The following is a 22,471-nucleotide window of genomic DNA, read 5'->3' on the forward strand; positions in this document are numbered from 1 at the left end:
GGCGTGATACTAAGGCGGGGAAACTGCGCCTCAGCAGACCTTACTTAGGTCACCTTAAGTGACGATAACACCATCTTTTTGGTGACCTACATCCCTGTATTGCATAAAGGAGAGCTGCCTACGAACAGGGTTGGTAGCACCTGGCCTCCTCTGTCAGGAAAGAGGAAATCGCAAAGCAGAGAGCGAGTCTAAAACGGTTTTGCACAGGGTCAGATCTGGACTTCTGAAGCGAGGTCAGATATGTTCCCTCCCGCTCTGCAGGATCCAATTTATTGTCCTTTGGTATGAGCTTCAAGAAATGACGTTAGATAGCTTTTCAGGCTAATATTCATACCAACCTGTGAATCTTCACTTCCATTAAGCTCTTCAGGAGCAGTTTTATGACCAGATCTGTACCTGCCTACGTGCAGGAGAGAAAGAAGTCTGCACTGTGTTCTCAGAGTAGTGGCTTATCTCACTTGCTGAGATAACGGACAGCAATGAAGTGACCCGCGTCACGAGGTGGCTTCCTATATTTTGCTGTGGTTTTTAGTTGAAAAATGTGAGGGAAATGAGCAGTGGCTTCTCAGGAACAACTGTATTAGACGACAAAAGAGCCACAGGGAGAAGACAGCTCCAGCCATACGCAGATTCCTTTAGCTGAGTTGCTTATAACTGTTTTGCCTTAAATATCCCCTACTCTGTTTGCTAGATGGTTCATAGCTCCTCCACTGTTCATTAAATACAAGGACTATGGGACTATGGGTGGAGAAGAGCATTTTTTCTTTAAAGTTTTGAAACTCCCGACTCAGACATTGAGAAAGCTTTCAGTTTTCAGTCCTAATGCTCTCACAGGTTTCTTTTCCATATGGTTCCTTTCAATATAATTGAGTCTAAATGCCTGTAACCTGATCACATTCTCATTACAATTTTTGCTACATAAACTGACCTCACAGATGATTTATGGCCATTAGACTTCATAGTGCACAATTCAAAACTTCCAAGATATTTGGCACAGTATATAAATTGTGTAATTTATTTTGCATTAAAACTTAACTACTTGGCTGTAGCAAAATATAATGTTCAGACCCGGTATGACATTACTTCTTTCAATTCTACATAATGCAGGGCCAACAACCATACAATCCATGTGTCCCCACCATCCCAAACCAGTCTCTTTCAAATGCCCACGGTCGAGTTCTCAGTCCGAAGTAAGGGCTACATAAAAATCAACACAGCAGAAGGAACAGCCCAGAAGTGAAAGGCTTGTAATGGAGAGAAGTCCGAGGGTATCTCTGTGCATTTGTATGTTCTGCATTGCCCTCCAGTGAACCTTACAACCGTACGAGAGATTTAAGGACACAGATAACGGATGCTCCGTCAAATATCCTTCTAGAACCACGGAGCAGAGACAAACCAGGAAGGGTCATATCACTTCTCCCTGTTGACCGCAGCAGAAAATTTGTTCTTTAGTTTTGTATTTAATGTGTAGCAACGCAAGAGGTTGGATCCGAATAAGCGTGCAGACACTTCTTGCTGCACAACTAAAGTATTGTTAGTTTTTATTGTCCTTTTATGGCATCATAAAAGTTCACAGCGCCCTTCAATGGGTAATGGGGAGAATGAGTGGTGGGAAAATAGCACTTTATGTATTTTTAGGCAAGAAAAATTTATGAAGTCTCCTGTCGATGACGCTGAAAACAGCCACGAGTTAATATGTGTTTCATTGTGCTTTTTGCAGGTGCAAACATGGCCCAAGGCATAGATGCTGTAAACACTACGAAGATAATTGCATCTCGTATTGTATTAAAGTAAGTGCAGGAGAAGTTAGATTGACAAACTCCGGCAAAGACAGGGTAAAAGCCTTTAGTCTGAAAAAGCATGTATTTAGGAAGTGAGAAGGGAGCCTGTTACTCATTCTCTTCTATTGAAAATGTGACAAGCCTGAAAACAGATTTTCTCAATTTAGGACGGGGTGGTGGTGGGGTTAACCTGCTCTGGTCCTTCGGATTAGCTGGAGTGAATGGATAACAGAAAACGTGTGGGAAAAAAATGAACTATCGAGTGAGGAACTTGTTGAACTATGTGATGCGCTTCACGGCTGAGCCCACTTGTGACCCCAGCCGGGAGAAAAGCACCCGGAATGTGCTGCTTGGGCAGGCGGCGCTGCCCCGGCGCACGTGCAGCTGCGCGGGTCTGGCACGCTGCTGCCCGGCGCTGGCCTCCCGCCTCCGTCCGCATATTTTAAGGGCTCAGGGTAACGAGAGAGTGGTCACAGTTGCTGCGCCCAGGAAGAGCTGCTTATGTCCGGTGGCATAATTCATCCTCCGTTATCGATGTGATCAGCGCATTTTTTTTCCAGGGGAGTGCTGTGTGGAGATTTGTTTTGGCTGGCGTCGGGCTGGCACAGGTGGTACCACCTGCTAGGCCTGGTTTAGGAGTTGGTAAGACTCCGGAAGTTCTCAACCAGTTAATAATTTACCCATTTTTTACATGTGGAGCAGCGAAAATGGGTTTGAGTATCTGCAGATGCTTTTAATGTATATTACTTTCAAAAATAACTTTTTTAAATTAAAATTTTGTATACAGTTAATATTATCTCAGAAGAGCTATGCTTAAATTTAGCATCAGAAGAAATCTAGCACAACATTTATTCATGTATGTTTATTAACAACTTCATTTTGTGTTGTATTAGCCCTCTTTTTACACTGGAATATATTAGCGTGCCGCTGTGTAACATGGGTATGAGTCGTGCTGGAGCTGGTAGGATTCGAGGTGGTGCGTAAGCGTTCTGCTGAATCCCGATGAGAATACGCAGTAGAGCAATCACAAGTAGTTCAGGACAGTTACGTCGCTTTTCTGGTGTGGGTATGACACGTATTTAACAGAGCCCAGATCAAAATTACAGTTTTACAGCCTCTCATCGCTATTTTAGTCCACTTAATGTTTCATTCGTGAGCTTTTTTCTTCAAGGCGTAACATCTGTGGGGACACATACTTTCCGTTTGCCTCCCGGCCCGCTTGGTCTCCCATCTCCGGAGTGCTCGTGTCTGGTCACCATCCTCTGGGGAGCAAACGTTCCCGCTGCCTTCATTTGCAGAGTGCTCTGTGTTTTCCCCATCGGTATCGTTCCCTGGCCTTCAGACTCAGCGTCCAAGAGTGCAGTGAATATTATATTCAAAACAAAGATTAAGCTTAAGCAGAAGTGATTTTAGGGGTCGATAATGCCGCACTTCCAGATCTCTGCTGATGGCAGTATCTCCTAGGGTGCCTCTTTTTCCGCGGGTGCCTTGCTGTAACTTTGGTCTGCTGCACTTTTACATCAAGTGCTGTCTTTCATTGCTTCCGCGTATTTTACAGTAATTAGCTCTTAGCTACTGTTAGTCTAGATTTGCTTTCTGAGACTTTTATTAATCTCACGCAAGATCCCTATGCGTTCTGTGCTGCATGCTCAGCACTCAAATCTGTAAGTACCCTCATAAAACTATTATTTGACAAATGCGGTTAGAACAAACAAGTAAGGATTTCTGTTAAAATATTTATAATGGAACTGATGCCTCTTCTCCATCGAAAACTGTCATAATCTGCTGGAAGAATGATTGTGTGCGTGAGGCTTCATGGGTACAGAGAGAGGTGATCAGACCGTTATGGAATATAAAGAGCTTGAAATGCCTTTGAAAACAGAAGGGTGCCCAAGAAATAGGCGTCAGTCTTGTCGAGAGACCCAAATCGGATTTCAGGCTGTGAGTGCCTCAAATTGCAGTAGGCCAACCCCACACTTCTCTCTCGGTCCTTCCTCAGGTGAGTGGGGAGATGTGTTAACGATGACAAGAACGGGGAGGGGGGAAGGAGGAATATTCATGAGTCTCTGTCCTCTTCAGTTATTTACTCAGCATCGTTTTGTTTGCGTTTTAGAAACCCTTGAAAGGGGGTGAGAGGAGAGGAAAACGCAGCTGATGAGGGAACTGAACTAAGTCTTCACCTGACTAAAAATAAGTTTTCAAAAGACATCTTCATAAGCTGTTCTCTCTTTAGAGAAACCTTTTGTGCATTTGAACTATACTCCATTCTTGTACCAGTCTTGTATAATGTTTTAGTATAAATTATTCTTGACTGCAGTAACAGAATCAGGGAAATATCACTGAAGTGGCAGCCAGATCTTTGACTTTCCTGCCTTTTCTGTGACTTTTTTTTTTAAATTAAAACATGAGTGAAAAATTTTATTTTGAAGTATTTTGATTTTTAAAGACCCAAAATTCTTAAAGCATTTTCAGTTCTCTCTGTGTCTGTTCCTGGAGTCGAGCAGCAGTAGCTGTCAGCTGACGTGATTTGAGCATGTTTTTGTCATTCCCTATCTGTAAGGGAGCTTTCAAATCTGATGATGAGCTGCTTATTGCCCAGTTGTCCCCTCCGTGCTGTATTTTCCCTTACCCTTGAACATCACGTCTTCTCATTATCATATCTGCGTTTTAATTGTCAGTGCATGCTCTTTTTCTCCATCTTCACGTTTAAATGCACGATAGGCAGTTGATGGGATCCATGATGGCTTTTATGCAACGCTTGGTAAGAACAGACCACCTGATTTCGTAGACCTCCCTTAACATTTTAAATACTTAAAGTGCTTTGGGTTTGTAAATGTCCGAAAAGAGCTACCAGAAGCAGTCAAACAGTGTTTTTCCTCTTTTGGATTCCAGTAGATGACACTGAGGAGACATTAGCCAACAGTAGTAGTCCCGTTGTCCTTTTTTTCTGCTGATGCTGCAGGTGACAACCCTCACAATTTATCACATGACTAGGATGACCAAAAAGAATATGAGATTATTTTCTGATGATTGTAGTCCCTGTGTTCTGTCTCTGCAAGGAACATGGGCTACTGTGTACCCAGAACAAATTTTAAATATCTTAACTAATTTATTTTAAGTATCCTAATTAATTCCTAATATATTGCAAGAGGTTGACTGAGTTTCGGTATGCTACTGAACTCTGTTTGTGTGGACGCACGTGCTTTGCTGAATTTGAGTTATAGTGAATATCTTGACTATTATTTTAAGAAATAGAGACTACGTTTTAAGAAACCTGTTTCTCAAAAGGAAAAAAAAAAAGTTGAGTTTTGCGGATATGTAGTTTCACTGTGCTGCTTCTTCTGGCTGATCTGAGTCCCAGCTCAAAGTCTCTGTAGAGAAATGGCTCTTAGCAGAGTTTTCTTTGCTCACTTACGTTTATTACAGTGTCCTGCATGTACTCTGCTGTTTCTACCTCCGTTATTATTTGAGGTATTTTTATGGAAGACAAAGGCTACAATATTGTGTGTCGATTATAAGATGTAATACTTTCCATGACTCTGTAAAACACGTTTAAGTGTGATATGGGTTCACCTGGTTGATGTAATAAGCTAAAGAGGAGGATTTTGTGACTACTTATTGCTGTTTGATGCACATCAGAACTAAGCCTCAGTCCTTCAGTTCAGCGCTTCCAAGCAGGGTACTCATAAAAATAAAATCATGGATATACTTGAGTGTTTTCAGTTGGAATTTAAGTGTTTCCTGATGCAGTGTTCCTCACCCTGTCAGAGTAGCCTCTCCTACAGCTGGGTAAAAATGTCAAACATACCGTAATGTTGTTTGTTCTCTTGTTTTGGGCTTTGTTCGTAACTGCTGATTTTATGACTTTCTTTTTATATAATGGTACCTGGTATCGTAATCATCTCATTTTTTTGGAAGATGAGGGCTATGTGCTTCACACTAGGGTACCTCTTCATTTTAGGTGCAATTATGTGCTCATCTGAAGTTTGACATTTAATTACAGCAAATTCACAGTGCATTTCCATCTCTGCCTACCTCACATACCCTTCAGTAGGCATTTTCATTACACGATCAGAAAACCCTGGGTCGTTAGCTCTTCAGTACGTCGAATTTACGTACCTTTAAGGGTAGCAGAGGAAGAAGTAGAGATTTTTCATTCGTAGCTACTGGATCATTGGATGACACAACGTATTTTCTTCTACTTCATTCTCATGAACCACTTCTTGAGTAGCAGGGAGAGTAATTGCTTCAGGAAAAGTTTATTGCTGGATGTTTAACCACAATAAAATTTTATGAGATTTATGATGCATTATAAAGTCCTGTAGGAGGCAAAAATGTTTTGACTTTCTGAGTTTGAAAGGTCGCTCAGTCAAACTTTTTAGCAGGGCCTGTTGCAATAGGACAAGGAGTAATGGTTTTAAACTAAAAGAGGGGAGATTTAGACAAGATATGAGGAAGAAATTTATTACAATAAGGGTGGTGAAACACTGGCCCAGGTTGCCCAGAGAGGTGGTGGAAGCCCCATCCCTGGAAGTATTTAAGGCCAGGCTGGACGGGGCTCTGAGCAACCTGATCTAGTGGAAGATGTCCCTGCCCATGGCAGGGGAGGTTGGACTAGATGACTTCTAAAGGTCCCTTCCAACCCAAACCGTTCCATGATTCTGTGAAACCCTCTGCCAGTTATCCCTGTGACTGGAGTTGCCTTGGTGTCCCTGAGTATATTCCGAAAAATGAACGAAAGAAATCACGAGCGTTGGGTGCCTGCCTTATTTGCCAACTGTGAGTGCGCAGAGAGTGTTCAGATAAGGCATCTTCCAACCAAAAAACGGATCGATTTTACTCAGGAAGATGAGAGAAGTTCAGCCATAGGGTAAGAATAATGATAGGAAGCTGTGGAAGCAGTTGTAAGAAACTGTGGAGAAGAATTTGGAAAGAAAAAGGCAGTGTGGTTTTGTGACATGGTTTAAAAAAGCAGATCTGTATCCAAGGTGGAGTAGTCAGAAAAAAGATCAGTGGAACCCATGTTATCCTTTCTCAGTAGCTCTGTGCGTAACCTCCCTCCCAGTTTCGCCCTTTCTCTTGCTGCAGAGTCGCTCCAGTTTGGTTGTGGGAAAGCATGCGAGCACTTGCCAAGCCGCCAGGGTCAATTTCTAATTCTCACACTTTCTGAAATGTATTTTTTGTGGACTTTTTCCTCCTTTAGTGCTTTCTCCAGACATTCGAGGGTAGAAGTGCTCTTTTTTTTCCGCCGCATTACTTTCCTCTCTATGCCCACTTGTGGTTAAAAGCCGGTCAGCAACCTGGAAATGAAGTCATGGGGATTATTTCAAAGAACAGAATTTTGGAGCAGAAGAGAAATCGAGTTTGCCCATTGAGGCCTTTCAGATATTCATAGAAATTAAAGGAGAGTAAATTGTCTATGATTTTATTGCCTTTGCTGTTTTATAGGGGAATCAAGGAAAAAAACCAAACTGGTCTTGAGTTTGAAGATGGGGATGCATTTTACATAGTAGCAGCAGAGTGGGTTTTAAACTGCTTGATGTAAAAGAATAAGTACTTCTGTAGACGTCTTTGCTTTTCCTTATCCTGAATTGGTGGTTTCTTGCCATGAAAATATTTCTTTCTTTTCTCTAGGGCTTCATTAGGATGTTTAGCATTGGTTACCTGATCCAGTGTTGCCTTCGGATTCCATCCACCTTCCGGCATCTGTTTACAGACCCATCCCGGATACTTTCCCTCTTCTACAACAAGGAAAATTTCCAACTTGGAGCCTTCCTGGGATCTTTCGTCAGTATATACAAAGTAAGCTTCTAATGACAAATGCCATGGTTTTTATTTCACTTTTCAGAATATCACAAAGAGCTAAAATGTCTACCCGCTTAATATTACCGATACTATTTGCTACAGCATGTCACTGACAAATTCTGCAGTATTGCAGTAATCAAATCGTAAATGGAAAGCTAGTCGTCCGTTCTGTGTGGTTTTTCTATCGTTTCGGAATAAACCAGATGGATTTTGCAGCATGGTATCAAGATCAGGAGATAGGTACTTCAGAGAACGTGAATGCGGATTTCAAAGGGACTCGCTGTTACACAAAAACATTTTAGTGCAGACGCAAGTAGTGGCTGCGGTAGCGGCAGCGTTGCCAGAGAGAAGCCATTTGCAGATTTTTTTTGGCTCAAGTATCTGGAATTCTTGCTTGATGCTAAAGAGCAGGAGATTGCAGAACATATATCATGTGCAGCTGTGGAGATATTGCACTTACCGCTTGGAAATCACCCGTCTACACCGTTATAAGATGACAGATTGTGAACTGATGCACGTTCGTACAGCATTGTTGGAGTTAATGGAATTATGTTTATTTATGCCAGAAGAGAATGCGACCAAGCACACACCCAAAGGGAGAATATACGGCATAGTGCAGTGCTGAAGTGGCTTTTGCACTTTCATGTTCTCAATCACACGTGTAATTTTTCAACTTGACTTGTTGTGCAAAGTTAAGATAATTCTGTGTTATTCAGGGTAAACATTACTTACTAAAAATTAAAACAACAAGTGCTATTTGTAAGGAAAACCTCATTTCACTCGACTTGCAGTCAGATCGAGACACAAGAATTTTAAGGTTACAGAGTTTCAAATTCGTAATGGCAAAGTGCAGATGGGTTGTTCAGAGTTTATTTGAAAATTAAATTTTTGCTCAAACTTTTTAAGAAAGGAGCCTTTAGAGAAAAGGGTGTTTAGATCTCTATGTGAGAGAGCATTTGGAATGCATCGAGCTCTCACTAGGGGCGGATGAAGAGCGGGTTGAGAGCTTATGGGTGAGGATTAAGGGACAGGCAAATATGAGGGACACTGTTGTGGGTGTTTATTACAGGCCACCTGATCAGGATGGGGAGACTGATGAGGCTTTCTACAGACAACTGAAGGTAGCCTCGCAAGCGCAGGCCCTGGTTCTCATGGGGGACTTCAATCACCCCGATATCTGCTGGGAAGACCACGCAGCCAGGCATGCACAGTCCAGGAGGCTCCTCCAGTGCATTGATGACAACTTTTTGACACAGGTGGTACAGGAGCCAACAAGGAGAGGAGCACTTCTAGACCTGGTACTGACAAACACAGAGGGATTGGTGGAGGACATTAAGGTTGGGGGCACCCTAGGTTGTAGTGATCATGAAATGATTGAGTTCAGGATCATGGGTACTATCCACAAAACAACAACAAGAAGTAAAATTACAACCTTGGATTTCAGGAGGGCTAACTTCGACCTCTTCAAGAAACTGCTTGGAGAGATCCCGTGGGCTAGGGCTCTGGAAGGCAAAGGGGCTCAAGAAAGCTGGTTGATATTCAAAGACCACTTCCTCCAAGCTCAGGATCGGTGCATCCCTAAGAGAAAGAAATCGGCCAAGGGACGCAGGAGACCTGCATGGTTGAGCAGGGAGCTTCAGAAAAAGCTCAAGTGGAAGAAGGAAGTTTATAATAAGTGGAAGAAGGGACTGACCCCTTGGGAGGATTACAAGAATGCCACCAGAGCGTGCAGGGATGAAACAAGGAAAGCCAAGGCCGCCTTGGAATTAGACCTGGCTAGGGACATCAAGCACAACAAAAAGAGCTTCTACAAGTATATTGGAAGCAAAAGGAAGACCAGAGAAGTTGTAGGCCCACTGCTGAATGAGGCAGGAGTCATGGTGACGGAGGATGTGGAGAAGGCAGAGTTACTGAATGCCTTCTTTGCTTCGGTCTTTTCTGCTCGGCCCAGCCCTCAGGAGTCCCAGGCATTGAATAAAGTAACAGGGAAAGAAGACGACTTCCCTTGGGTTGAGGAGGAGCGAGTGAGGGACCAATTAGATCATCTAGATATTCACAAGTCCATGGGCCCTGATGGGATGCACCCGAGAGTGCTGAGGGAGCTGGCAGAAGTCATTGCTGGGCCGCTCTCCATCATCTTTGAAAAGTCCTGGAGAACAGGCGAGGTGCCTGGGGACTGGAGGAAAGCCAATGTCACTCCAGTCTTCAAGAAAGGCAAGAAGGAGGAGCCGGGGAACTACAGGCCGGTCAGCCTCACCTCCATCCCTGGAAAGATGATGGAACAGCTCGTTCTGGGTGTCATCTCAAGGCACGTGGAGGAAAGGAAAGCTATCAGAAGTACTCAGCATGGATTCACCAAGGGGAAATCATGTCTGACTAATCTGATAGCCTTCTACGATGGCATGACTAGATGGATAGATGAGGGGAGGGCGGTAGATGTGGTCTACCTTGACTTAAGCAAGGCGTTTGACACGGTCTCCCACAGCATCCTCATAGGGAAGCTTAGGAAGTGTGGGTTAGATGAATGGACAGTGGGGTGGATAGAAAACTGGTTGAAAGATAGAGCTCAGAGGGTTGTGATTAGGGGCACAGAGTCTAGTTGGAGACCAGTGACGAGTGGTGTTCCCCAGGGGTCAGTACTGGGTCCAGTCCTCTTCAACATATTCATCAATGACCTGGATGAGGGGATAGAGTGCGCCCTCAGCAAGTTTGCTGATGACACCAAGCTGGGTGGGGTGGCTGACACACCGGAAGGCTGTGCCGCCATACAGAGAGACCTGGACAGGTTGGAGATCTGGGCAGAGAGAAACCTTATGAAGTTCAACAAGGGCAAGTGTAGGGTGCTGCACCTGGGAAGGAACAACCCCATGCACCAGTACAGGTTGGGGGCTGACCTGCTGGAGAGCAGCTCTGTGGAAAGAGACCTGGGAGTCCTGGTGGACAACAGGATGACCATGAGTCAGCAATGTGCCCTTGTGGCCAAGAAGGCCAATGGCATCCTGGGATGCATCAAGAAGAGCGTGGCCAGCAGGTCGAGGGAGGTCATCCTCCCCCTCTACTCTGCCTTGGTGAGGCCGCACCTGGAGTACTGTGTCCAGTTCTGGGCTCCCCGGTTCAAGAGGGACAGGGAACTGCTGGAAAGGGTGCAGCAGAGGGCTACAAAGATGATTGGGGGACTGGAACACCTCTCTTATGAGGAAAGGCTGAGGGATTTGGGTCTCTTCAGTCTGGAAAAAAGACGGCTGAGGGGTGACCTTATCAATGCTTATAAATACTTCAAGGGTGGGTGTCAGGAGGATGGGGCCAGGCTCTTTTCAGTGGTGCCCGGGGACAGGACAAGAGGCAATGGGCACAAACTTGAACATAGGAAGTTCCACCTAAACATGAGGAGGAACTTCTTTACCCTGAGGGTGACAGAGCACTGGAACAGGCTGCCCAGAGAGGTGGTGGAGTCTCCAACTCTGGAGACATTCAAAACCCGCCTGGACATGTTCCTGTGTAACCTGCTCTAGGTGACCCTGCTCTGGCAGGGGGGTTGGACTAGATGATCTCCAGAGGTCCCTTCCAACCCTATGATTCTATGATTCTATGATTCTATGATTGCAAAAGCTGAAATGATCTTGATTTCTTTTAAAAGCTCCGATTGCAAACTATAACTTAGTGCTGTAGATATTCATTTTAGGAGAGTGACCTACTCTGACATTTAGAGTTTATTAAGTATGTGCTTTCTGTTATTGTTTGCGTTCCATAACTTACATAGATTTGGGTTGTGCTATATTTTTCTTCCAGTTTGAAATAAGCACGTAGGGCAGCAGAGAGCCCAGGCGCTCCAGAAGATTAGATCACAGCCGAAAAAAATGAAAGGCTTGATGCATTTTGAACCCAAAGGAATTGCATTATGGACTGCTTTAAAAAAAAGGTCCATCTTGTCCCTAAAAGCCATCTGAAATGCCCTTGTAGGGTTGTAGTGGCTGTATACTATTAATATTTTGTGTTGCCCTTACTCTTAATTAATGTCAGCAAACGTGGTTTTGCAGAAAATAGGATGGCCGTTGTAGCCTGGTGTCATTTTTTAAATAAGTTTACAAGTTTGAGTAGTGAAATTGACTGAGATAATTGCAATGTATCAATGACTTTGCAAGGAATTTATTTAAATATGCGCTATGAAATAGCCAGTGAGACCACATCTGCGTCCATTTTTGGACATAGGTATTACTTAATTTATTTTTTTTAACTTTAATGTCTTTTTCAAGAGTGTGTTCACCTGAGGGCCAGCAAGATGATTTCAGGACTGGGTCGTACGATGGTCGAGGAGGAGCTGGGAGAACTGGGTTTTAAGCTGGAGAAAAAAGGCTCAGGGGAGATTTTATTGCTACCTACACCTCTTGGAGGTGTGGTGATAGGTGGGTACAAGCTGAAATACAGGAGATTCCGAAGAGATATAAGGACATATGTTCTCAGGAGAGGGTGTGCAAAAATTGGAACAGGTTGCCCAGCGAGGCTGCGTAGCGTCCATCCATGGAGATGCTCAGAACTCCACTGAACGAGTTCCTGAGCAACCTGCTCTAATTAGACCTGCTTCAGGCTGGAGGTTCAACCAGATGATCTCCAGAGGTCCCTTGTAACATGAATTATCCTTCGATTTCATGAAGAGCACACATTACGTGGATTAAGAGCCATCTAATCTGTCCATCTACGCATATCTCAAAGTAGACATCAGCAGGCTGTCACACTGAATTGTCACCTTGTCTCAGTGCCGTCAGCACTGGATTGGGCCTTACTAAGCAGATCTCAAACTGTTTAGAAGCAAACAGAAATTTACCAGGGATAAAATTTGGAGACAAAGTATGGATTTCCAAAACAGTTGAAAAAACAACGCAGAGGATGTGGCAGATGTGGAACAGTCTGGATCGTTTGGTAACCTGCAGCCATCCAAATGAAATATATTTTAATGCAGCCTACGCCACAATTACTTACACCCATTTTGGCCTGAACAGCTGTGCATTGTTGTCTGTGTCAACAAACAGGTTATTACGCATTTCACTACGTCTTTTAATCATATGCAGTTCTAACTTTTTAGATTAATGTGTTTTCCTGGTTCCAGAATTTATTGGATGTATGGAAAAATCTCGAGGTGTTTGGTACGGAGTTGAAAACAGACTTTCTCACGGGAAAGAGTCGATACAGCTACAGCAAATGAAGATGATACAAATTCAAGATTAGCTTTGGAATTAGATTGGTATTCAAATTAGATTGGTCTGTGCTCTGATTTTGAAAGAAACAGTATCAGTCAACTCTTAATTAAAACACTGAAGTGTTTCAGGTACTGGGGATTATAGGTTTTATCACGCTGCACTCTTTATTGGTACTGTGTGCTGTATTAGTAGTTACAGAGGAATATCCCTAGTCTGTGTGTTCTGAAAGAGAAATTACTAGGCTAATCCTCCTCTCCGTTCACCTACAGGGTACTAGTTGCTTCCTGCGTTGGGTACGAAACCTCGATGATGAGCTTCACGCCCTTGTAGCTGGTGAGTCCATGGCAAGAAGTTTATATGGCTTCTGTTGGGACTCTGCAAATGTTTCTTTTGTTTGTCCTCCTGTTGCCTTTTCAGATTTCCGTGAGGAGAATAGGGCTGCGTTCGTCAAGGTTGTGTCAAAGTGACAGTGGTGTCTCAAGTAGCTTCAAATAAAGCTCCTTGTGAGGAGCGGCTGAGGGAGCTGGGGGTGTTCAGCCTGGAGAAGAGGAGGCTGAGGGGAGACCTTCTCGCTCTCTGCAGCTCCCTGAAAGGAGGGGGTAGCCAGGGGGGGTCGGGCTCTTCTCCCAAGGAACAGGTGATGGGACAAGAGGAAACGGCCTCAAGTTGCACCAGGTGGGGTTTAGATTAGATATTAGGAAAAATTTCTACGCAGAAAGGGTTATCAAGCATTGGAACAGGCTGCCCAGGGCAGTGGTGGAGTCGCCATCCCTGGAGGTATTCAGAGGACGTGTAGATGTGGTGCTGGGGACATGGTTTAGTGGTGGGTTTGTCAGAGTTAGGTTAATAGTTGGAGTCAATGCTCTGAAGGGTCCCTTCCAACCTAGTAAATTCTATGATTCTCTGGAAGAGTTGCAATTAAAATTGCAATGCAAATTCAGTCAAATGGTGTGTTTTTAATGGTCACCTTCAAGAACAATATATTATTGTCTGCACAAGTGTAAACTTGTCTTTTATTTCCCATCTGTAGAGGTGGGAGGTTCAAACGCTGTCTCTTCCGTACGTGACATGTTTGAAAGGACGGGCTCCACTGGACCCGAAGAGGGACCCTCTTGCCATGAAGTTTGTGTAGCGTTGCAGGCCCTGCCCTGCTGTTCGTGCGCCAAGCACGTATTGGAACCTCAGAGGCCTCTCTTCTTTGTGAGACGAGAGAGGAAATTTGACACTGTGATCCTGAGGTGATTTCCTTCAGGGTTTCAAAATTCTCTTCTTTTTTTTTTAATGACGTAAACCGTATTTTGATGGGCAGGACAGGAACATCACTGAACTTTGTTGTAGCAGCAGAAAGCATAACGTTGTGCAGCATCTGTTGAGCTGACGTACTGCAACAGCACAAATAAATCACCATCTTAACAAGACTTTTGTTTTCTACTTGTTACAGGGTGTCTAGCAGGAATTTCTATGATGTTTTACAAAAGTACCACCATCTCCATGTATCTGGTGTCCAAATTAGTAGAGGTAAGGCTTTACCCTCGAAACAGAGTTCTTTATTTCATCTGATTTTTCAAGGCAGAAAAATAAAATGAACTTCACAGGCTTTGTCAGACAATTCCAGTATAATGCAAAGTTGTGTGGCAGTGGTGTGTTTCCGTGGATGTGTGCCACGAGGCAGCGCCGCTCTGCGGTCTCATTTCTTTCTTATTTTCCTTTCTGTGACTCATTTTAAAAGTCCTTTATCCACTGGTCTCCATGTGTATTCTCCATGAATTTTTTTAATCTCCTGATAGCCCTTTTGCTGTGTAGCTTTTGCAGATTTTTTTAAATCTGAAAGTTCCAAGAATGTCTGTTCTGCCAGAAACATAAATCAAAACTAGTCCTTAATTGCAGATTTATTGCCAAAAGCTACAGCTTAACTTCCTGCCTTTGTTCCCTAATTTTGGCATTCAACAATCCAAGATAACTCAAAATAGCGTAGGTTTTAGTCTATAGCCGGAGTTGTTTGTCAGTGTGCTTCAACTGATTGAATTCCCGGCTTTGCAACGAACTTTGTTCTAATTACTATTTTTCAGGCTTGAATTATTTCTCTGAACTTGTTAAAATTAGGAGCCCAGGAAAAAAAAAGAAAGTTTGTAGAGTTTGGTTACGTTGATTATGCTTTGCTAACCAGCTTTTGGTTTCTTACTGTGATTTTTCCATAACATTGGGACTTAGTCATGGTTATTTCCCCAACAGCAGCACTGGAGTAAGTTGAGGGCGTTCTCTTATTATGCATCATCCCCGCATCACAAAGCTTTGTCCTGCGGACCTCCAGGGCCTCATTCCCTGGTGATATTTATCCACCTCCATTACCAGAGCAGAATTCATTTCAAACAATATAAAAAGAAGGAACTTTTTTTTTTTTTCAAGCATAAAATTAAACATAAAAAGGGAAGACATACTCTGTTTATTCTTGCTCCTTGTAATCCTGGATCAAGCTCTGCAGGTAGTTCCCATTCCCATACTGGTTATATAAAAGCAACTCGGAGTTACCCATATTGAACTTTTAGAGCACCAGTTGTAAAAAACCCAATATTATCTTGTGTTGCTGGTGGTTTTCTCTGGACTTTGAGACGTTGTGGCTGCAGGGAAATAAGAAAAGTGCTGTGTGTTCTGTCTTTCTGTCTTTTTTTCCCCCCCCCGCCTTTTTAAACTACTTTTATCATCTTACGCAAGCCAAGGGTAACTGACCAAAGAGGCGTGTGCTGCTTTGGAAGGTCAAGCTGTGCTCAGGAAAATAAACTTTACATGTTTTCTCAGAAAGAAAAGTATGTGATTTCAAGCTGTTTAAGAGCAGTGAATATTCACTTTGTTGGAGTGGTTATTGCATTGTTCTTTTGCTTTTTTAAAATGAAGAATTTACCATAGCAAACTTTCCCATTTTTATCTTTAAGATCTGTACTACCCTTTTAACACCCGAGCTGTTGCTAAGTCCTGTTCCCTGCGTTTCTAGCCTCTTACTCTCTTGAGCTGGGGTGACTTCTATAAGCTAGCTCAATCAGTGTCGCATTTGTGGACATAAACACAAATGTACGTGGATAGGTGAGTAATGCCGACATGGTTTTCGGAAAAGGTAAAATAAGTAAAAAGTAAAAAAAAAAGCTACTTTTACTTTACTTTGTTTCATTCAGCATTTTTCGTTTATTCTTATAGACGATATACTTCAAAGGCATTGAAGCAGGGAAGGTTCCCTATTTCCCTCATGCCGACAGCATCATCTATGCCATTTCGACATCGATATGCTTTCAGGCCGTAAGTGTGTTGTCTTCTGGCAGAATATGAAGTTCTGTCAGTTTAAGTCACACGTCGAATGAAGCGAGGCGCACGGCGATGCAGGAAAGATGGTGTGCTGCGGTGACTCCAGCAGGATGCCGTGAGCTGGGGCGCCTGCGGCCTGCCGTGGGGTCGCTGGGGGAGGATCATTTCTGGGACTCACGTTTCTCATGTGCTTATAGCTGAGTCGTAGAATCATAGAAAGCAATTATACAAATGTTACATAGAAAGAATTATACAAGGCAATGAATTCTTTGGAAAAGATCTTAAAATGCGTTGACTCAGAAGATGAACATAAGCGTATGGACTTTCATAAGCATATGAAAGGACAGTTTCTCAAGGAGACAAACAATATATTGCAATATTTTATGGGGTTTTTTAATCAACTGGAAGTTTTCACTTTCAGCTAACTTGAATTAAAGTTGCCTATTTGAAAAAAAATCTGCAAAAATTGGCAAGGAAACCTGAAGTTTTACATTCAAAACAAGCTGCAGTTACCGTCTTTTGCACTTCCCAAGTTAATTACGTGCTTTCTCCCCCAGTCCTTTTATCAGCTGCGTCAGCTAGAAAAACTCCTTTTCAGTGGCACCCAAATTACGGTTCCACTACATCTCTCCGTTTCCAGACCTGCTGCTGAAACATCCCACTGGGTTTTCTGCATCTCCATAACTATACGTAATTTTTGTACCCCTCATTAAAGAGAATATTAAAGCAGTCGTCTGCTGTCTTGTGCTTAGCAGAGCAGTGCCACTCCTCCTTGCTCCCGTATATTTGGGAATATCTCTCATTCTAGGATCAAAGCAAACTGATATTTTATTCCTTGTGAGGCACCTGAAGGTCTGCAGCGTTGAGATCTCAAAAACACTATTGGCAAGGACCATTATGTGAAGCTAACAGAAATGAAGTTCATCTGAGAGAAGAGGAGAGGTTTTTTTCATTGCTGAATAACTAATTGGAAAAGGGAGCCAAGACTAGAAATAAATTTCTTGGTTTAGGAGGGAGGAAGGAGAGGGAAATTAGAAAAGGCATCTTGTGCTGAGCTGTTTGTTACTCGCTATGTTCGTAAGTGACCTGGGAAAGTAATGGAATAGAGAGAAGACAAGGATTTTGGTTCTGTAACGTTATTTAGGATATATAATGTGAAATATAAAGATGACTACAAGAACTAGTAGATCACAAAGTGCAGAGTGAGTGGGGGATAAAATAGCAGGTAAATTTGACATCCACAAGTGCAAAATCCTGTACGTAGGAATAATAAGGATTATTGTTGCTTTCTCTGCAATGAGATCTAAGTTAATTACCACCACTTTTGAACGATTGCCTTCTGGGAATACCAGCCTGTGCTGGTGGTGGCCACGTAGAGCATCGCATTCGGCTGTGAGCGGTTTGTCTACTGGCTGCGCTGGACGTTGGCAATGATCGCAGCTGCTTTCGGTCCGTGGATCACGAGATGATTTTTACAAAATTAAAAAAAAATATATAAACATATATATTTCCGTAGCTGTCCTTTCCCTGGTTTTGTCAGTGTAATGCAGCAGACGAAGCTTTTGCCTGACGCTGTCGGCTGGCTCTGACGGAATCCTCTCCTTGCAGGCTGTCATGGAAGTGCAGAACCTGAGACCTTCGTACTGGAAATTTCTTCTACGACTAACGAAGGGCAGGTATGTCATCGGGGGTATGTTACGGCTTGCCTAAGCGCACCATCGATCACATTCAGCCTTCTGTGTCACTCGCTGTCGACAGCAGAGCCGGGAGAGTACCCAGGGGCTGATTTCCCGAGTATTTACTTTGCTTTGCAAACGGTTTCCCGTCCACTCGCAGTTCCTGGCCGCTGAAGCGACATCGCTAGGTTTAGTGTAATGACAGGAGCAAAGACTTACTCTAGTTCAGACTATTTAGCAGATGAGTGTTTTACTTGAAGGGTTTTTTTATCTTTTGTACGCTTGGAAGGTGGAATGCTTTCAGATTTCAGTAGAATATGAAGAATCGGGTAAACAGCTGTATAGGTTGAAGAATTGACTTAGTACGTACAGTGATTGACGTGGTATTACTGCATGTTTAAAAGCATTACTAGAAATGTCAGAGTATTTCCTAAGAATACTTTGAAGAGTTAGTATTTTTTTTATAGGACATCTGTTTCAATTAGGAAAGGATTTATTTTTTTTCCTGGAAAACTGATGAAAAATTTTCACTGATTATAACCATAAAATTGCACTCTAACATCTTACTGAGTATTTTTTCTCTTATTTGCCGTGGGGATCTAAAATGCTTACCTTTTAGCATAGATTTTGCTGGCACTGATTTTTAAAAATACAATTTAGCGAAGAGTCCACTATTACACTGATGTAGTATGTGGCAGAAACGAGGCATCCAAATCTTGATGGAGATGAATTTATGGTTGGGATTATAAAAGGTGATGTTTGCCGTGACAGTGAGTTCTCCAGACTATAAAAATAGAAGTGAAATCCGAGGCCGGTCCCTGGGGCGCGTTGAGCCTCCGCTCCCCGTGGCACAGAACACTCCTAGCTGGGCGTGAGGTGCCTGGATGCATTGCTGGCTGTAGTGGGAAGCTTTCCGTGGGATGCCCGGAGGCAGTCTGCAGGCAGCCTCGGAGGCAGGACAAACGTGATACGGGGGATGATGTCAGTGCAGATGTCCAGTTTTGGCTGCATTTTTCCCTCCTGGGCTAATCCTAAAATTGCTGCAGTTGAGAGAGGAGGGAGAAGAAATTCTATTCTGCTCATTTGTTTTACCTGAAGTAAATCTCCGTGATAGTAATTTCGACACTCTCGTCATAGAGCGATGTTTCACAGGGCTTTCACTCAACGATTTTGAAGACTAAAGAGATGGAAATAGATTGTAACACCCGTAAAATTGTTATTCAGACTTGGGCAGGCGTGGCCAGTGTTTGCGGGGCTGGGGTGAGAAAGAGGAGTAGTGGATTTTGTTTTGACTGTTTTTTGTGAAGTTAAAAGTAGAAGGGGACCCTCTCCCCTTTTCCGTAAGTTGTGCTATATAAAGTGTATCCACACAAAGCACTATGGATCAGATTTGTCAAATGTATTTTTTTTTAAATCTCTATTGCCCAAGATCATAGAATCATGGAATCATAGAATGTGTAGGGTTGGAAGGGACCTCTAAAGGCCATCTAGTCCAACCCCCTGCAGTCAGCAGGGACATCTTCAACTTGATCAGGTCGCTCAGAGCCTCATCCAGCCTGGCCTTGAATGTCTCCAGGGATGGGGCCTCCACCCCCTCTCTGGGCAACCTGGGCCAGTGTCTCACCACCCTCAGTGTAAAGAACTTCTTCCTCATGGCTGATCTAACCCTGCCCTGCTCTAGTTTAAACCATTGCCCCTCGTCCTGTCGCTGCGTGCCCTTGCAAACAGCCCCTCCCCAGCTTTCCTGTAGCCCCTTTAGGGCCTGGAAGGGGCTCTAAGGTCTCCCCGCAGCCTTCTCTTCTCCAGGCTGAGCCCCCCCAGCTCTCTCAGCCTGTCCCCACAGCAGAGGGGCTCCAGCCCTCCCAGCATCTTCGTGGCCTCCTCTGGACCCGCTCCAACAGGTCCATGTCCTTACAATGAAAAAAGTGCAATCTCTAAGCAATGCGGGCTGAAGCCTGTATTTCAAAGATTTGGGCAGTCTTTCAGGAAGTCAAATAATTTTAATAATTTTATAGGTAAATTACATTAATAAATATTTTATAAATAAATTTGAATGTTTTTTTTTCAAAACGAGGCTAGTAATCTGTTCGCTCTGTTCTTTTTCAGGTTTGCCCTCATGAACAGGAAAGTTTTAGATGTATTTGGTACTGAAGCATCTAAGAACTTCAAGGATTTCACACCTAAGCTCGACCCAAGATACACTGTTGTGCCACCAGAGCTACCGCTGGAGCTGTCTTGAGAACAACGTATACCTTGTCATTGAACGTGATCCGCGTTTTGTCCTGAAAAGTTAATTAACTTTAACAGTCGTATATATGGAGGAGGGCTTGGGCTCCACTTCAGTATTATTTCAATGAGAAATGCTTTTTACCAATCAAAAATACTGAAGCTTTTGCAGGAAGGTGTGGCTTAGTGATTAAGCCCCTTCTGTACACAGAAAATGTTTCTGGATTACTGTAGTTGGTTGGCAGTATGGTAGATTCCTGAATGAATTAAAAAAATGAGTAATATATTTAGAGAAGAGAAGTAAGTATAAATATGCATAATATTTTCAAAAATTCTGTAGCTCATACCAGTAGAATATTTCTTGGTAAAACTAAAAGTAATTCTTAATTTACAAAGGAAGACAAAACGGCATAGTTTAGGTCCAAAATTTTACCTGATCTTAAAACTATTGCAGTCGGGTGAAAAGTGCCTCCTTGGCTTTCTAAACTGCGTCACTGATTTGTCTCCAAAGAGCCACCACCCACTCATTATTTAAAATTACGGTGTTTTTAGAGTTAGGGTCACAAAACAAGGCGTTCCTTAGGAAAAGCAAATGCATATTAATTCAGAAATCACTTTGCAGGGCCGTCAGTCCCCCTGCCAATAGGGATAACAGACAAGGGCGATGAGGCGTGGGGACCGGTGGCCGTGGCGAGCCGCGGGGTGTGGTGGTCGGGATCTGCCAAGTGGAAAATGACAAAACCGGCAGAGGAAGGAATGAAACGTTCCAGCCTCTGAGATGGTGCTGGAAACAGCAGGCAGTTACAAAAATAAAAAAAGCCAAGAACAAAACAACAATAAAAAATTCCCCCCCCAAAATACACTGACATTAAATGTTTATTTTTAAAGGGCTTGACATTGTCGTGGTAGATGGCATGGAGTTGTTTGTCAAGCTGCAACGCCAGCCAGCGTTTTAAGCTTTTCTTAAAAGAGAACTGACCCCTGAGGTTTAGACTGTTACAACAGAACAGTTTTGACGATCGTATTAATAGTATTTTTTCCTTTACTGGGTGAAGAGTGGTTTTTCCGTCGGTCCATCAGACAGCCACGACTGGGACAGTTACATTAAATTTAATATGGTACTACACGCAAATAACTACCTACGCAAATTCCATCTCATTTTTACCCTGCGTATTTCTGCAGATAATAGTTTGTCTTCTAAAGTGAGACCTTGACACGCTAATTGCTCTTTTTTTGTTGCTTTTGGGGGTCTTTTTTTTTTTTTAGAACCCATTCAGATGGTGCTGAATGGTGTTCGTTACCCTGGAACTTCATGAAAAGATGAACTATATTCACCTTCAACTGAAAAGAGCCGAGGTAAGCCAGGGAATGGAAATTGCAGTAGGTTGCTTGCATTTTAAAAAGAAAAAAGAAGAAGAAATCAGTGTTTTATTGGAAGTCTGTGTCAGATGATATGAATTGGATTAATTAATAGAATCTTTGTTTTGTAACACTGTAATCCTACCCCGGCCTTAAGCGTATTTTAATACCTGTTAGTTTAGTTTCTCGTTACTGAATATACGGTAATTTTTATCAGATTTACAGAAATGTCGTGAAAATCGTACCAGCCTGTGCACAAAATCTGCTTCTTCATCAGCTACTGTGACAGTGACGCTTTGTCGCTGTTATTAAAGGTGCTTCATCCGTGAAAACAGCCGTTGTCCCAGTTAGTGTGAAGGAAGTTCTGGAAGCCACTTTGTATGCAATATTTTATTGCTTGAAATGTTATATTAAAATTCCTCAAAAGGAAATAAAAGTTAATTCAACGAGAACTTTAAAAGGATCGTAATGGGTTTGTAGTGTTTTTCCACTGGAATATGGTCTAAAATATTTGACCTTGTAAAGTCTGAGAAGTTATATATTTTAGGTAATATGTTAGAACTCACACATTATATTATGAATACTTTCTAGTGTAAGTATATACCGTTCTCAAACTTCAAGATATTTTATAGATGGATTAATTTTCTTCACTGGAATGACAATTGTGATTATTTCTCTATTTGCATTGAAAATAATCCAAGTTCTACATCTCAGCAGCTAAACAACAGTTTCGTCTATGTTCTCTCGCTTCCGAAATCCACAGTCCTTGTTTCGAGTTATTTTCATGTAATATAAAAAGAAATTAAAAAGTTTTAAATTATTTTTATTCAAATCAAGTATATGTAAGAGAAAAAAAAAAATAAAGTCCTAATGTTTTTCCCAATAATAAACAGTTGCTGCTTGAAAAAGTGACTTTTTGTGGATGTTGTTGTTAAGAAGCCATCTGCAGTCCGAAGTGAAGTAATGCCTGTGGAGAAGGAACGCCGGGAATGTGACTGAGCGTTTAAATTGTAGGTATTTGTTACAAACTGAAGTCCTAACGCAGCATTAAGTGGAGCGGTAACGCCAAAGCAGTGCAGCTGGCAGCTGCAGCCCTGCGCTTCCACGGGTAATTATGCGATATGGGTTGACGTTA

At 42.7% G+C, this 22,471-nt stretch overlaps 1 protein-coding gene across 1 annotated transcript in view; it reads left to right on the forward strand.

Moving 5' to 3' along the window:
• Nucleotides 1–22,247, forward strand: part of TMEM135 (transmembrane protein 135) — a 198,056-nt gene extending 175,809 nt beyond the window's left edge. Inside the window, exons 9-15 of the mRNA XM_074572505.1 lie at nucleotides 1,721–1,790; nucleotides 7,416–7,583; nucleotides 13,051–13,114; nucleotides 14,223–14,299; nucleotides 15,971–16,069; nucleotides 17,684–17,751; nucleotides 19,858–22,247. Of these exons, the coding sequence (XP_074428606.1) occupies nucleotides 1,721–1,790; nucleotides 7,416–7,583; nucleotides 13,051–13,114; nucleotides 14,223–14,299; nucleotides 15,971–16,069; nucleotides 17,684–17,751; nucleotides 19,858–19,990 (679 nt within the window). The 3' untranslated portion in view covers nucleotides 19,991–22,247. The remainder of the gene's footprint in view (nucleotides 1–1,720; nucleotides 1,791–7,415; nucleotides 7,584–13,050; nucleotides 13,115–14,222; nucleotides 14,300–15,970; nucleotides 16,070–17,683; nucleotides 17,752–19,857) is intronic.
• Nucleotides 22,248–22,471: the final 224 nt, after the last annotated feature.

Source organism: Larus michahellis, chromosome 1, assembly GCF_964199755.1.
Source record: "Larus michahellis chromosome 1, bLarMic1.1, whole genome shotgun sequence".
NCBI classification, from domain to species: Eukaryota; Metazoa; Chordata; class Aves; order Charadriiformes; family Laridae; genus Larus; species Larus michahellis.